General features: G+C 35.3%; 1 protein-coding gene across 4 annotated transcripts in view; it reads left to right on the top strand.

Annotated features, from left to right (window-relative positions):
• Nucleotides 1-16,663, top strand: part of RMI1 (RecQ mediated genome instability 1) — a 16,853-nt gene extending 190 nt beyond the window's left edge. The window contains exons 1-4 of one of the 4 annotated variants that reach the window (XM_027094187.1): nt 465-503; nt 5,019-5,079; nt 13,265-13,361; nt 14,130-16,663. In XM_027094187.1, the coding sequence (XP_026949988.1) occupies nt 14,166-16,046 (1,881 nt within the window). In that variant the 5' untranslated portion in view covers nt 465-503; nt 5,019-5,079; nt 13,265-13,361; nt 14,130-14,165 and the 3' untranslated portion in view covers nt 16,047-16,663. Of the gene's footprint in view, nt 1-464; nt 504-1,421; nt 1,442-5,018; nt 5,080-13,264; nt 13,362-14,129 lie in introns of those variants that run through there. The other 3 variants (XM_027094188.1, XM_027094189.1, XM_027094186.1) reach the window with 3 other exon arrangements.

Below are 16,663 nucleotides of genomic sequence, written 5' to 3'. Positions count from 1 at the left end.
TTTCCACAGCCCGCATTCGCGTCTCCTTTCTTCCCCCGTGCTCCCCTCTCGCCCGGGCTGCGGGGCGAGTTGTGTGTAACGGGCCGCGGCGCCCCTCAGGCGTGGCCTGGGCCGGGGGCGCAGCCGGAGGGTCGCGGCCCGCTGTCCGCTGGCGGCTCGGGGTTCCGGGAATTGTTGGCCGTCCCGCTGGGCTGTGGCGGGCGAGCCTCGGAGTCCGGGAGAACTCAGTCCCTTTGCTTCCGGCGCTGAGCCTGTACTCCCGGGGTCTTTACAGGGCTCTCCGTTCTGACGAAACCTTTCGTTTTTCCTTTCTTTTTCTTTCTTTCTTTTTTGTTAATGGGACCTGCGATACGAGTATTTTGTAGTGTCGGTGCTGCCGCTACGTGTGAAAAATTTCTGGAAGTATTGCTTTCATGTCCTACAATGAATGCAAATCGCAAAATGCGTTGTAGACATCCGCTTTGCGTTCGTTCACCTCTTTAAAGCGCCCACCGTGTGTCAAGGTATTCGGCAGTGATTAAAACAGACTAAAACCCTCGCTCTCAGATATGTTACCGTTCTAGCGTGTTCAGTTTATACTTGCTTTGTGTGCGGTTACTTCTAAGGCCCCTGTGTCAGGCTTTGATGGTTTCTTCTGTTAAGGCACTTAAGGTCACTCTGAATCGGTGACAAACCTGGGAAATTGCCAGTAACTAGTACCCAGTATCCACAACCTGACTCAGCTCTCCAGCTCTCACCCACAACCCCAAACTTGTGTTCAAGCATAAAAATGTTATAATTTACATGGGATGTAAACCCACCGTTAGAATACACTTTTTTTTTGGTAATTATGAATTTGTGCTGATTCATTCCGCTGTAACTTGATTTTCCTCTTGAATACTTTGCAAATTAGATGTAACCAGCATTTTAAAAAAATGTCTGATTTCCGCCATCTTTTATCTTTTACTTGCTTAATCAGGAAGAGAACTCTTTAGGAGGAACGGAGAACTTCATGAACCACCAACATTTACTGGCTGGGAGGATAGTTAAATACTGTTAGAGCATACTGTCTGGGATTGTGGAGTTTTTAAAAGGCTCTTTGAGTGGTAATATAATTTTTTAATGGCCCCACCATGAAGAATATCATAGCCTTGTTGGGAGGTAAAACTTAACTTGTGTTTTGTTTTACGATACATAGTTTGGATTTTTATTTAATGTTCAGCCAAGAAAATTGAGTGTATGAAGGGGCTGGCGATACTTGGATTGTAGAGATTTAATCTGCCAGTCAGGATTTGCAGCATTTAATTGAATCTGTCATTTAAAACCTGGGACACTTCACTAACACAGATAGGCACATATAGGGGTACTGTACTAATGATGTTTTCTTTCAAGCTAGTATTTCTGTTGAAACCATCATTTTCTGCCTTGATAAACAGTGATGATTGATGAGCAGGAATGCAAAGTAAGCAGCTTTATCTTAAGAACTTATTCCCAGTTTCACTGTCTTCTGACTGGACCCTAATTGCTGAAAGGTCTTATTTCTCTTTTCTAGATGCCATTGTCAGGTTTTTTTTGTTGTTGTTGTTGTTGTTTTTTTGCTTTTTTCTTTTTCTACTTGTTTTCTTCCTTACCTCTTTTAATTTGCTTTATAGGTTTACTGTTTAAATAACAAGAAAGTCTGTTTTTTCCACCATTTTCATTCAGGGACTTGCTCTCTTGAGGAAAGTCTGTCTTTTCACCATCCTTTCATTCTCTATTGTTTTCAGCCAAACTGTTACATCTGTGCTCATTCAAGAACTTACCAACTTGGTTGATACATTGTGGCTCCTGTGTTGAGTAAATAATTGTATGATTATTTGGATTCCTGATGAATTTAGAGCTAGTATTACTTAGCTTGTGGGATTTGCTTTAGATAAACTAATATAATTGAGATTGTACACCAGCGAGCTGGATGATTACTTAAAATTTTATAACTACTATTTTCTGAGTTTGTGCCAGACCTTGTGCTGGCAGTTTAATGCTTATTACAGTTCAGCTAGTAAATTGTGGTTAAGAAAAAGTTAAGGAACACGTGTAAGGTCACATAGCAGAAATGGAATTCAGACTCCTAAACCTATTCTCTGTCTGTCTTTTCCTTACATTAGGTTATGGAGGATCCACAAACAGCTCCACTAATTACTTCTTTCTGATTTCAGTCATTAAATACAAATTTTTTTCCCATAATTTTCAGAGTGCCTTCTCAAAATTCTGGGGTTACCTTAAAGTCATCCCCAAGGAGTTAAAACACAGACTCACCTGTATTTTTTAGATGAAGACAGTGGAAACATGGACTGGTTATAACTTGAGTATTTGTTAGTGCTTTTAAGTCTTAGCTATTGATTGAATGCCGCATACAGTGTCCAAAAGGATGGTATCAATACTTCTGCCTCTTTTTTTATTTTTTAAAAAATTGAAATATGTGAGGCTGACTGAAAAGTAACATAAATCAAATTTGCCTAAGTCTTAGTGGCAAATGATAGAATTTTCTTACTCTATTCTCTTCTGCTTAGTTCCTGCAGTCAAGATCTAGAATGTAGATTAGTGTGGTCAGCCAAGTTTAGCAAGCACAAGATGTAAATCAATTTTTAAAAAACATTTTTTTCATGATTATAAAATTAATGGAGATTAAGATGTATGTAGTTTTACATCTGACCTTTTCTCCTAACAGAATAAAAATATGAACATATTTTCATGTCATTAAATAGTACTTAAAAATGTTTTTTCAGAAGACTATTTCATGGATCCAATGTAATATATTTAATTAAAAAAATTTTTTTTTACTGTTGTTGAACATTTAGATTGTTCTGGTTTTTTTCCAAAGTGTAAAAGCACAGTGATAAACACTCTGGCACATAAAATCTTTGTCCTCATTTCTGATTATTTTCTTAAGATTAAGTTTTGAAATCATACGGTGTGAACACTTCTTAATGTACAATTTCAACAACGTATACTTTTTCATATTTTTTTCTTGGACAGTGATGTTCTTGAGGATCAGGGGCTGTTCTTTATGTATGAGCAGATGAGAAGTTGTGCTGCTGTAGCTAACACCTCCCCTCTGAGTTGCTTCTACCTGCGGTGACTGTGGTTACTCAGTTTCTCAAGAAAGGGAGGAACAAAAACCTTAGGAATTCTCTTGAAGGAGTAGATGCAAGTAATACAATTTACTAAATTATTAAAGGGCTCGGTTATTGAAACCCAGTCTAAACTTTGTAATCCCACATGATAATACTTTTTCCATTTAATTAAAAAATTTAATAAGCTTTTCTTTTTTACCTGTAGGAAAAAAAAAATCCTATTATATATAAAAACATCTTCTTATTGAAATTGTTTTTAACATGCAGTTGTGGGGAGTAAACCATGTTTCAGATCAATATGCCCTCCACTTTACTTACTTTGCTGTTAAATGAAGAATTCTATGTAGCAAATGTGCATTTAGTTATAACATTATTATAAAATTGTAGTATATCATGTAGTTCTGGAAGTGGAAATTTAAATCCTAGAAGGTAGTATTTGGAGAAAATTATTAATTAGAACTGCCACGTGTTTATAGAACAATTTCACTGTGGTTCATTGAGCACTGTTTCTCATAATTTGTCCCAACTATCATCTGAAAGGAGTTTTGTCACTTGCCGAATGCAACAACACAAACAAGGAAGTGCGTGTTTGAGATAACTACAAAATTAAAAAAATAAAATAAATGAATACATAAGCCTTAAAATATCAGTTTGTAATATTTAAAAATTTAAAAAAACTTTTATGTCATATTTTAGTAGAGTTATAGCAAAAGGAAAAGTACTTAATGATAACACTGTTTTGAAGCTGTTATAAAGATAGATGCAGTAGGTGTTTCTTTGATTTGACTTTGTAAAGGAAATAATTTAGAATATACTAGGTGAGCTTGTCGTTTAAATGAGATCTGAGAAAAGTCTGTTCATTGTAATAGTGTAGTGCTCTTATAGAATGGCCATTTATGAATGAGTTTTATAGTTTATATGCAAGTGGGTATATGTAAATGAGGGACTGGCTTTACTTTCTCTTTTAAGTCGAACAGGGTCTAGAAAATGATATAGAAATGGAGGTTAGCAGAATTTCATTCTGCGTCTGCTACCATGTATGATCTGTATGTCTTAATCTTCATGCCTGTTTCATTCTCACCCAAATAGATGACAATCCCTACCCTTTCTATCATAAATGACTATTTTGAGGTTTAGATAATATTACAGATGTAAAAGTATGTATTTTGAAAAAGTTTAAAATCTTACAAATAAGAGGTTTTAATTTTTATTAAACCTTTTTCTTCAGTTCTCTGTTTAAACAGCTGTACTGCTGGGATATAGAATTAACACCACTGAAATTCCTTTCTTTCATTTTCTATCCAGCCTTGACCTTTTCAGTTCACAATCAATCAGTCTTTCTTTTTTATTGGTTCCTTCATCCTCCTAGAAGTACTAACAGTATTAACTCCTACTGTTTAACAGGTTCAGGTAGAAAATAGCATTTGTGTTAAATGGCTGCATATAATAATTTAGGGATATATACTGTATACACTGAATAATTTATAGTACAAAACATTCTGCAAACAACTTAATTAATTGTGGCATTTATACTTGATAATTCATTTAAATAATTATAACTCTACTGAAAGTACACTGTCTTAATTTCAGTTTACTTAATGACTGTCATCTCATTACTACAACACCTCTGCCAATTAGACTAGGCCCATTTGCCAGTGCTGTGGTGTTTAAATTTTAGTGGAGAAAGTAAGGTAACTTACTATTGAATGAGCACACCTAAGAGCCTTGGATCTAGCTTAATTTTTGAGGTTAAAAAAATGACAACAGATGCGATAAAGTAGCACTTGGGAATCTTAGGTTATAGAAGTACAGATCTCTGTCTTGAGGATAAGATGTCACTCAGCTGTGGCCTCATAATATCATGCTTGGGGATTTTAACATGCCTTATTTTAATTAATTTCATGCTTCGATGTTATTTTGTTTTAGGGTCATCTTTTAAGCATGCAGCTGAACTTGGTTTTTTCAATTTGAGAGTATCTTTTAACAGGTGAGTTAATCTATGTTCATTATGATTGCTGATATATTTAGACTTACTTCTACCACCTTGTTTATTCTTTCTATTTATAGTGCTTGCCAGTTCCTTTTGTGCCTTCTTTTGGATTGTTTTCTTTATTCTGTGTTTTCCTCAGCAAGTTTGAAAATTAGTTATTAAATATCTATCCTTTTGGTGTTTGTCTTCAGTATTTTTATTGAGGATATAATTTACATTCAGTAAAATTCATGTTCTTTTTTGTATATAGTTCTATGAGTTTTGACAAACATTAGTCACATCATCGCTGCCACCTGTTTCTATAGTGTTGCCTTTTCCATAATGCCATCTTGGACTTATACAGTGTTTGTCTGGCTTCTTTTACTTAGCTCGCTGCATTTAACATTTGTCTTAGTCTATTTGGGCTATTGTGACAAAATAGCATAAACTGGGTGGTTGATAAACAACAGAGATTTATTTCTTTGGAGACTGGGAAGTCCAAGGTCAAGGTGATGGCAGATTTAGTGGGTGTCTGATGAGAACATGCTTCTTTGGTTCTTAGATGACAGTCTTTTTACAGTAACCTCCCATGGCAGAAGGGGTAAGTAGCTGTGTGGAGACGTCTCTACTGTTTATTTATTTTTTTGTTATTGGGTTGTAAGTTTTTTTTTAATTAATATCTTTTCAAAATTCTGACTTTATTTTTATTTATTGATTTATTGATTTATTTTGGCCATGCTGCATGGCATGTGGGATCTTAGTTCCTCAACCAGGGATCGAACCCGTGCTCCCTGTAGTGGAAGCAGAGTCTTAACCACTGGACTGCCAGGGAAGTCCCATGAGGGCTTCATTCTCATAATGTAAACACTTCACAAAGGCCCCACCTCCTAATGCCATCACATTGGGCATTAAGATTTCAACATATGAATTTTCTGAGTGATACCATCTGTAGCAGTATTCATCCATGTTATTGCATCTATTAGTTTATTCCTTTTTATTACTGAATAGTATTCCATTGTAATGATGTACAACAATTTGTTAATCCATTCACCACTTGAAGGACATGTGGGGTGTTTCTAGTTTTTTGGTGATTATGAAAAAAGCTGCTATAAATGTTCACATAGAGATTTTTAATGAGTATACGTTTTCATTTCTCTTGAGTAAATACCTAGTAATGCTGGGTTGTATGGTGAGTTTAACTTTGTAAGAAAATGCTAAACTGTTTTTCTTCCTAAGAAACTGCTAAACTGTTTTTTAAAGTGGCTGTGTCATTTTGCTTTCCCACCAGCAATGTATGAGAATTCCAGTAGTTGGTATTGTCAGTTATTTTTTATTTTAGCTATGCTAATAGATGCGTAATATCACACTGTGATTTCAATTTTGCATTTCCTTAATGTCTTACTCGTTATCTGCATATCTTTTGGTGAAATGTCTATTCAAATCTTTTGTTCCTTTTAAAATTAGTTTGTCTTCCTATTGAATTTTAGAATTCTTTATATAGTCTAGATATAAGTCTTTTGTCAATTATGTATTTCTCCCAGTCTGTGGCTTGTCTTTGTGTGTGTTTGGCTTGTCTTTATACTCTTAACAGTGTCTTTCACAGAGCAGAATTTTAAAATTTTGGTGAAGCTCAGTTTATTAATTTCTTTCTTTTATGGATTATGCTTCTGGTGTTGTATCTAAGAACACTGTTAAGAAACCAAGATCACAAAGATTTTTCTCCTAACTTTTCTTCCCCTTTAAAAAAAATTGAGGTATAATTGACATATAACCTTTTAGTTTCAGGTATACAACATAATAATTTGATATTTGTATACGTTGCAAAATGATCACCACAGTAAATCCAGTTAACATCCATCACCACTTAGTTACAAAAAAATTTTTTTTCTTGTGATGAGAACTTTTAAGATCTACTCTCTTAGCAACTTTTAGATATGCAATATAGTATTTTAACTACAGTGACCAGGCTGTACATTACATTTCCATGACTTACTGATTTTATAACTGGAAGTTTGTACCTTGTGACCCCGTGCACCCATTTTGCCCACCCCCACCCCTTACCTCTTGCGGCTACCAATCTGTTCTCTCTTATCTATGAGCTTGGGTTTTTTTTCTCCTAACTTTTCTTATAGATGTTTTATAGTTGTAGTTTTCACATTTAGGTTTGTGGTCCATTTAACTTTTATATATGATTTGAGGTATTGGTTGAGGTTCATAGTTTTGCATATGGATGTTCAGTTGTTTTAGCATCATTTGTTCAAAAGACTATCCTGTTTCCTTTGAAATGCCTTTGCATTGACTATATATGAATGGGTCTGTTTTCTAGGCTGTCTTCTCTTCCCATTGACTGATATGTTAATCCTTTTGCCAATACTTCACTGTCTTGATTACTGTAGTTTATACTAAGTCTTGAACTCAGTGTGAGTCTCCAACTTTTTTTTTTTTCTGAAATTACCTTGGTTATTCTAGTTTCTTTGCCTTCTCATGTAAATCTTAGAATCAGCTTGCCATTCTTTAAAAAAAAAAAAATGCTGGGATTTTGAATGGAATTGCATTGAATCTATATATCTGTTTGGGGAGAATTGAAACTTGATCATAGAGTCTTCAACACAGCATATCTCTTCATTTGTCTAGGTTGTCTTTGATTTCTTTCAACAGTAGTTTGTAGTTTTCAGCATATACATCCTGCACATATTTTGTTAGATTTAAGTTTTGAGGGCTACTGTAAATTGTACTCTTTGTTCATTGCTTGTACAGTCAAGTCTCATTATTCCTGGTAGTTATGTTCTATATAAAGTCCCTGTGAACACTGAATTAGGGAATACTGAACTATTGTTCCTAGGAGAAAGACAAGGTTAGGTTCCTGTGAGCCTCTGGTCGTGACATTTTCACCAACTGATTAGTACATAACCTTGTTTTATTTGTGTTTCTGTTTAAAGACACTTTATTCACTATATGTTGTTGATTCATTAACTGAACTTACGACCAGTGGCACTATAACTAATGCCTGAATGAAGCTTAATCTAACACACAGATTTTACATATGACACATCTCACACAGTTTTCTTATGCTTTGGAACACTAGACAGCACTTCAGAAGTATGCTACGGGGCTGTTTTAAATAGTGAAATCATCAACAAAAAGCACAAAAGTGTGAAAATGTGGCACTAAATAGAGCACAAAAAAGACACTTGCATCTTGCTAACTCATTTATCAGGTGATATAGCTTCTTTGTACATTCTTTGGCATTTTTTCATAAACATTCATGTCATCTGCAAATAGAGGTAATTTTATTTTTTCCTTTTTTTCCTCCTCTACTTCCCTCTTGATTTTTCTCTCTTTCTAAAAAATTATGGTAAAAAACATATAACATAAATTTACCCTCTTAACAGTTTTGAAGTGTACATTGTGTATCTTCCTGATGTGGGATAGGGATGCCACAGTCTTAAATGTCTTAAAGAATCGTCTAATCAATCTTGTTTTTAGAGTACCCTTTACTTCCAGGCATACTTAGTATTGCCTTTTGTGGGTTCTGGGTTTTTATATCAGCCATTCTTAATGCCACCTTAGAATTCAACTTTCTAGTGTCTGCTAAATCATGTACTAATCTGTTTGCTTTCCAGTTTCCAAAATTTGTTGCCATTGTTTCTTCTCCCATTTTCTTTGTTCTTAGAATTTTATGACTTTTAAAAAATCTATTATCTGAGTTCTGCGGGGATTATAAGAATGTTTTTTCAATCTTTCATTTTTACCCTTAAACACATAATTTTTATATTTTTCTTATAAAATAGTAAACATAATCAGAATCTCTATTATCCTCCTTGATAAAACATAATACCTTAACTTCCCTCTGAATTCTTTTTGTATTTTCTACATTTTTGTTACCTCAAATTTTAGATCCAGCTTGTTGAATCTTAAGATTTAAAAAAAAAAGATTTTTTTTCTTTGTCCTTGATGTTTTACAGTTTACCATGCTATGTTTACAGGTGGATTTTTACACTTGTTGCTTAGCAGTATTGAGCTTTTACACCCTACAGAATCATATCTTTCTTGAATTTTAGAAAAATTTCAACCATTCTTTATTTTTTTATTATGAAAAAATTTCACTTTTATTTATATATTTTTTTTCTAGTTTTATTGAGAAATAATTGGCATACATCACCATATAAGTTTAAGGTGTATAGCATTTACATATACTGTGAAAGATTACCACAACAGATTAAGCTAACATCCATCATCTCATATAGATAAAAAGGTAATTGGGCTTCCCCAGTGGTGCAGTGGTTAAGAATCCACCTGCCAATGCAGGGGACACGGGTTCGAGCCCTGGTCCGGGAAGATCCCACATGCCACGGAGCAACTGAGCCCGTGTGCCACAACTACTGAGCCTGCGCTCTAGAGCTCGTGAGCCACAACTTCTGAGCCCACGTGCCACAACTACTGAAGCCCACGCACCCAGAGCCTGTGCTCCGAAACAAGAGAAGCCACTGCGATGAGAAGCCCGTGCACTGCAAGGAAGAGCAGCCACCGCTCACTGCAACTAGAGAAGGGCTGCGGGCAGCAACAAAGACCCAACACAGCCAAAAAAAAAAGAAAAAGAAAAAGAAAAAGAAAAAATAAATTCTCCTTGTGATGAGAACTCTTAGGATCTAATCTCTTAACAACTTTCGTATATATCGAACAGCAGTGTTAACTACAGTCATCATGTTGTGCATTACATCCCTATTACTTGTTTATCTTATAATTGGAAATTTGTTCCTTTTGATCACCTTTAACCATTATCTTAAAAAAAAACAAAACTGTTTCCTTCACCTCTTCTATTTTCTTCTGAAACTGATTACTTCAGTGTAGAAGCCTGTTTTCTCTACTTAGCCTTTTTTTCCCTTCTTTGCTTAATTTCTTAAATTTTCATACTCTGTTCTATGTAATTTCCAAAGTGTAAGTTTTTTCTTCATTTGTTTTTAGCCTTTTGTTTATCCCATCTACTGAGTTTTAAATTTCTGAGGCTGTTTCCCATTTCCAAGATGTCCAATTGATACTTTTCATAAATGCCTGTTACTGTTTAATTATCTTCTATTCTTCTTTAAGGATTAGTTCTACTTTTAAAGTGTATTTAGTATGCTCAAAGACATTTTAAAAATATTTAAGATTATTTTAAAAATATTTAAGATTCTTCATTTAAAAACAGATTTCTCTAGGTATAAATTCTCCTGTTAGTTGTGTCTGCTGATGTGGCTTATGGTGGTGATTTTCCTTAAATATGTTATAATTTTGGTTTGAGAGCTCAATTTTGAGAGAGGTTTTTCCCATGTGTGTTTTTCCCTTTTGTGTTTTTTTGGAGTTGCTTCAACCTGACCCTCTGGCTGGCATAGCTCTAGATCAGCTGTGTCATTAGAGACTTGGGTTTTTATGTGAATAGCCTAGTTCTGGACCATGCTATATGTACTATACAAGTTATGTAGGCCTCATTTCCATTCTTAGGTTATCTCTGTTTCCTCCATAGGCCATAGGTAGGTATTGAGTAGAAGATTTTTTTGGCCCAGTTCTAGCAAGTAGTCTGTTCTGGTCTTCTGACCTATAATTGGCACACTGGACCCTTAAACTTAAAGCCTTGGAGCTTTAGCCTGAAGTCTCCTTTTCCTGGTGGCTTTAAATCAGCACTAAAACTTTAGGTTTCTCCTCTGTTCCTAGCCCACAAGACTTTTTTAAAAATTAATTACTTATTTTTTATTTTTGGCTGCGTTGGTTCTTTGTTGTTGTGTGTGGGCTTTTCTCTAGTTGCGGCGAGCGGGGGCTGCTCTTTGCTGAGGTACACGGGCTTGTCATTGCGGTGGCTTCTCTTGTTGTGGAGCATGGGCTCTAGGCACGTGGGCTTCAGTAGTTGTGGCACACGGGCTCAGTAGTTGTGGCTCGCAGGCTCTAGAGCACAGGCTCAGCAGTCATGGCCCACGGGCTTAGTTGCTCCATGGCATGTGGGATCTTCCTGGACCAGCGCTCAAACCTGTGTCCCCTGCATTGGCAGGCAGAGTCTTAACCACTGTGCCATCAGGGAAGCCCTGGCCCACAAGATTTTGCTCTTTGTTATTGAGTGTAGCTATGTATTTAAAGTTTTATCTAGTTTCTTGTATATCCTTCTAGAGGTCCTTTATGTATAAAGTAAATAAGAATGTGCTTATTTTCCTTTCTTTTGTACACAAAAGTTAGCACGCTGTGTTTTGCTTTTTTTAGCCAGAAGGTAGAAAATATTTCCATTTGATAAATCAGAGGACTCATGTAGAGATTGTTGGTTTCTTTGTTAAAGAGACATGCCGATTTGACTCTGCATGGTTTATTTCTATCACTATGGGCAGGGACCTATCGTACCTTTGAATTTTTACATTGTTTTTCACATGTAATTTAAAAATTATATATCTGTACGCTCAATTATTTTCTTCAGTGTAAAGATTTATCAGTTTGGTAGTTATGACCTTCTTAATTCCTCCTTTAAAATGTTATTCTTGTATTCCTCACAATAACTAACTCTTCCTTTAAATTTTAACCATTTGTTAAATTAATAATGTGACCACTTGTTTAGGGTCACAGAGTTTGTAAGTGAAAGATAATTTGGCATCACACTTGCACTCTGAACCGCTAGATTATATACTGGCTCTCATTTGTTTTTTTATTTCTTTTTTTTTTTACACGATAAGGGGGTTTTACTTTTATTTATTTTATTTTTTTATTTTTTATTTTTTTGCGGTATGTGGGCCTCTCACTGCTGTGGCCTCACCCGTTGCGGAGCACAGGCTCTGGACACGCAGGCACAGCGGCCATGGCCCACGGGCCCAGCCGCTCCGCGGCATGTGGGATCTTCCTGGACCGGGGCATGAACCTGTGTTCCCCTGCATCGGCAGACGGACTCTCAACCACTGCGCCACCAGGGGAGCCCCGGGTTTTACTTTTAAATGATTATCAGTACACCAAATAACAACATGTAACAAATTCTTGTCCTCTAGTAATTTATATTAAAAGATATTAAAAGCAGCCCAAACAATTATACTAGTATTCATTGTTCTAACCTTTAGCCAGAAAAGACTGTTTTAAGGCTGGATGCTGCTTAGTACAGGTTACAAATAACTATTTACTATTTTTTGATAGATAAATCCCCTGACCTTCACAAAGCTTTAGGGGGAAAAAATTAATCCCTTTCTTCTTAAAAAATTAAAACCAAACAAACAAAACTACATCTACAAAAGAAGAAGTCAGTATTGATATATATGTTGCTTTAGCTAAAAGATATGGGAAACCAGACAATATATGCCTATTAAATTTTCTAAGAAATGCAAGGTTAAAAAAATGAAATCTTTGGATAAGCTTTAAGTTTTTACAAGGGAGCTAGATTTGCTATTTTCCAAGAAGTGAGAGGACCTACTATATAATATACAGAGATAATTTAATGCCTTTTCACAAGAATGTAACTTGAGCTTTGTTAGAATTTCATTTTCCATGAAGGCATGTAAAATGCCAGTCCGTGGAACAGAGCTTCTTCCCCTATGCATTTATGCAGTAGTTTTCATGGATCTCTGGCTAGATGTAGCAGACAAAGGCCAAGAGGTTATCTAACACTTTCATCCCTGTTTTGCCAGAGGTAGATCTGGAGAATGGTCATCACCTGGGTCTCTTTTTCCACCCCAGTGCTGCCCCTGCCATGGAATCCCAGAGCTCCAGCTTCTCTGGCTTTGAACCTTTCTCCCTCTGCAGTTGGTACTGTTCAATTTCAGTTTCAGCTGCTTTGGTCTGCTTCAGCCTCAGGTTGCTTGCGGGCCTCGGACGCCTTTTGGGTGGCCTGCTTCTGGCCTGCAACCATTGCTGGGGCCTAAGTGAGCAGCCTAAATGATTGGATTGCCACCTCGGGTCAGCTGATTTGTGCCTATGCTGGTGCTCTGCCCGCCATCTTCTCCTATCCTTTAATTTTCACAGTAGCCCTATGAAGTAAGTATAAAGGGAAGGAAACAAGCTAAGGTAGAGTGTCTGAGTTTCTCGTGGTAACTTACTTTTGTTTATTTCATTCCAAACCTCATGTTTTTATTCTGTACTACCTCTACTCTACCCTGATTGATAATAGGAACCTTCAAACCATACCATCAAACTTTGCACTTATGAAAATAGGCCAGTGATTCTTTCTGCAGCTTCCTCTTATAACCCTTACTGCTTCTTGTCTTAGCTCTCAGGGCCATTTCTGAGCAATAGAGGTTACAAGTACTCCACTGAACAACCAGTTCCAAATCCCGTCCTCAAATCCTGTGCTTCTGTTCCAAATGGTAAGTTTTCTTACGGGCATGTTAAAACTTTTATAAATTTGAACTCTTAGATATCTTCATCTGTAGAAGGAAAAAATATACTTTTGTGAAAAAAGGTTAGTCTTTAGTGTTTGGCTACTTTTTTATCATACTAAGAAAATCAGAAGTATATTTACCTGATAGGACTGTTGAGAATTATTTAGCCAAACAAATAAGATGCTTTACATCAGCTCAGAATCTATTGTTACTTGTTATAATTTTATGGAATACAATGGTATAAGTTTTAATAGAGTATGAATTATAGATATAGAAAGGACCTTAGTAAATATTGTTTCCTAACTAAATTTTAAATGATTAGAATCTGATTATTATATTAACATAACTACTAATTACTACAGATATTTCGTAGGTCTGACATTATGCTTTACAAATGTTAATCATGTAATCCTCACAACAACTGTGTTAGATAGGAGGTGGTACTGACATTTTACAGATGAAAAAATTAGGTTAGAGAAGTTAAGAAATTTATACAAATCACAGAACTTATAGTTTGAAGAGCTAGCCTTCAAACCTAGGTATATCTTGTCTCAAACCTTTTGCTTTTCTTATTTTACCATCTGATTACTTGTGGCATTTGAAGTTTTGCCATGTAGAAAGTCAAAGAATTATAAAGGTGCTGAAGAGAGAAAAATCTAAAAGTTTGATTACTCCTGTTTGTGCATTGTAGAGAATTATAGAAACTATATTTAGATGTACTGAATTACCATAATTTTTTTGTTTTGTTTTCAGGTAATAGATGCCTAATATTTCTTTTATATAAAAGAAATGAGTATAGCTAGTATTACATTAAGAGTTGAAACCTGGCTTTTAGCTACATGGCATGTTAAAGTGCCTTTAATGTGGCTGGAAGCTTGTATTAACTGGATCCAAGAAGAAAATGATAATGTTAATTTGAGTCAGGCACAGATGAATAAACAAGTGTTTGAGCAATGGCTCCTTACTGATCTGAGAGATTTGGAGCATCGTCTTTTACCTGATGGCATTTTAGAAGTTCCAAAAGGAGAACTGAATGGATATTTTGCTCTGCAGATTAATTCATTGGTTGATGTAAGTCAACCTGCGTATGCCCAGATACAAAAGTTGAGAGGAAAGAATACAACCAATGACCTAATTACAGCTGAAACACAAGTAACCCCAAAACCTTGGGAAGCAAAGCCTTCACGAATGTTGATGCTACAGCTTACTGATGGAATTGTACAAATACAGGGGATGGAATATCAGTCTATTCCAGCTCTTCATAGTGATCTTCCTCCAGGTACAAAAATTTTGATTTATGGAAACATTTCTTTCCGTCTTGGTGTTCTCTTATTGAAACCAGAAAATGTGAAGGTGTTGGGAGGAGAAGTAGATGCTCTTTTAGAGGAATATGCCCAAGAAAAAGTTCTTGCAAGATTAATTGGGGAACCTGATCCTATAGTTCCAGTCATACCAAATAATTCTAACCAAAGCATCCCCAGAATTACAGATGTTCTACATCCTGCGTTAGGACCTTCTGATGAAGAACTCTTGGCAAGTCTTGATGAAAACGATGAGCTTGCAGCAAATAATAACACCTCTTTGGAAAGAAGTTGTTTCAGCACAGGTAGTTCTTCAAATACTGTTCCCATCAGACAGTCAGATTTTGAACCAGGACTTGTTATTTCTCCAAGATCAAAGGAGAAACCACAAAACCAGTCTATGCTTTTTACTGATGAGGAATTAGATGACTTTTCATTGGAGGAGGCCTTGCTTTTAGAAGAAGCTGTCCAGAAAGAACAAACAGAGACCAAAGAATTACAGCCACTGACTTTGAACAGAACTGCAGATGAAAGTATAGAGAGATTTTCACATAGATCTAATACTCTGAATAATTTTTCTTTGATTTGCAAAAATGGAAATAATAATTGGAATGAAAAAAATTTATCTGAGCAAATAACTAATGAAGACAAATCTTTTAGTTGTCCATCTGCTAGAGACCAAAACAGTAGTATTGTTTCAGTTAATCATAATGTACCCCTACCCCATAATTTTACAAATAAAGATAACAACTCAGAGACATATAATAAAATAAAACAAACCAGCAGTTCAGATGGACGTTCCTTAAATAATAAAATATTAAACGGAGAGCTGGTCAATTATGTACCAAAAAGTTGTTCACACATTTCTAATAAAAATGAGCACCACTTACAGACTTGTTCTTCAAGATCATCAGAGAATAGCACTAATCTTTCTATCACCATGGATTTATATTCTCCACCTTTTATCTATTTGTCTGTTCTAATGGCCAGCAAACCAAAGGAAGTTACAACAGTGAAAGTCAAAGCATTTATTGTAACCTTAACTGGAAATCTCTCAAGTTCTGGTGGCATTTGGAGTATAACAGCAAAAATTTCTGATGGTACTGCATATCTAGATGTAGACTTTGTAGATGAAATACTTACTAGTCTGATAGGGTTTTCAGTACTAGAAATGAAACAGTTAAAAAAGGATCCTTGTAAATACCAAAAGTTCCTGGAAGGTTTGCAGAAATGTCAGAGAGATCTAATAGATTTGTGCTGTCTAATGACTATTTCATTGAATCCCTCCTTGTCTAAGGGAACGGTACTGGCATTACAAGATGTTAATGTGGAACACCTTGAGAACCTAAAGAGGCGAGTAAAGAAATAATTTACTAGCAAACAATTTAAAAAAACAAGGAAATATTTAGAATTAAATTTGTCCTTTTACTTTTCACAACTTTCTTTTTGTAAAAGGGGAAAAGGAAGTTTCATAACTGATTTCAGTCTAATTTTAAAATGTTTAATTATGTTTGTGTATGTAAGTTTTTTAAATAAATTTTTTATAGTAACTGCTGAAGCAATTTGATGACCCACTGTTGTTGAGAAATTTTGTTTTCCACTTGTTATTTCACATAAGGTGACTGCTAAAGTACTGTATTGGTGTTTACTGATGAATCATACTGTTGAAAGTTAACAATTACAAATAGGTAGTTGAGTACTTCTAATATGTAGAGTACCCCAAAAGATTTGTTTATATTATTAGGAAAAAATGTAAATCCAGTGGATTAGAATGTCAGACTCAGATACAAATTGTTTTGCTGGTTTTTGTTTTGCTGATTGGAAATATTTGGTATATTTAAAACAAATATTATCTTAACTAGATACCATTTCAGAGATTATATTGAATAGTTAAAAACCTTATTTTCAACGATAATCTATTATTATTAAGAAGATCCAGTAAGTATTTCATTTTTTTTTCTGGATTAAAATAAGGTATTTACACAT

The sequence above is a fragment of the Aethalodelphis obliquidens genome, unplaced genomic scaffold, assembly GCF_003676395.1.
Source record: "Aethalodelphis obliquidens isolate GAN/ISIS:26980383/991018 unplaced genomic scaffold, ASM367639v1 scaffold88, whole genome shotgun sequence".
Taxonomy (NCBI): Eukaryota; Metazoa; Chordata; class Mammalia; order Artiodactyla; family Delphinidae; genus Aethalodelphis; species Aethalodelphis obliquidens.
This window is presented reverse-complemented; position numbering and strand designations above follow the sequence as displayed.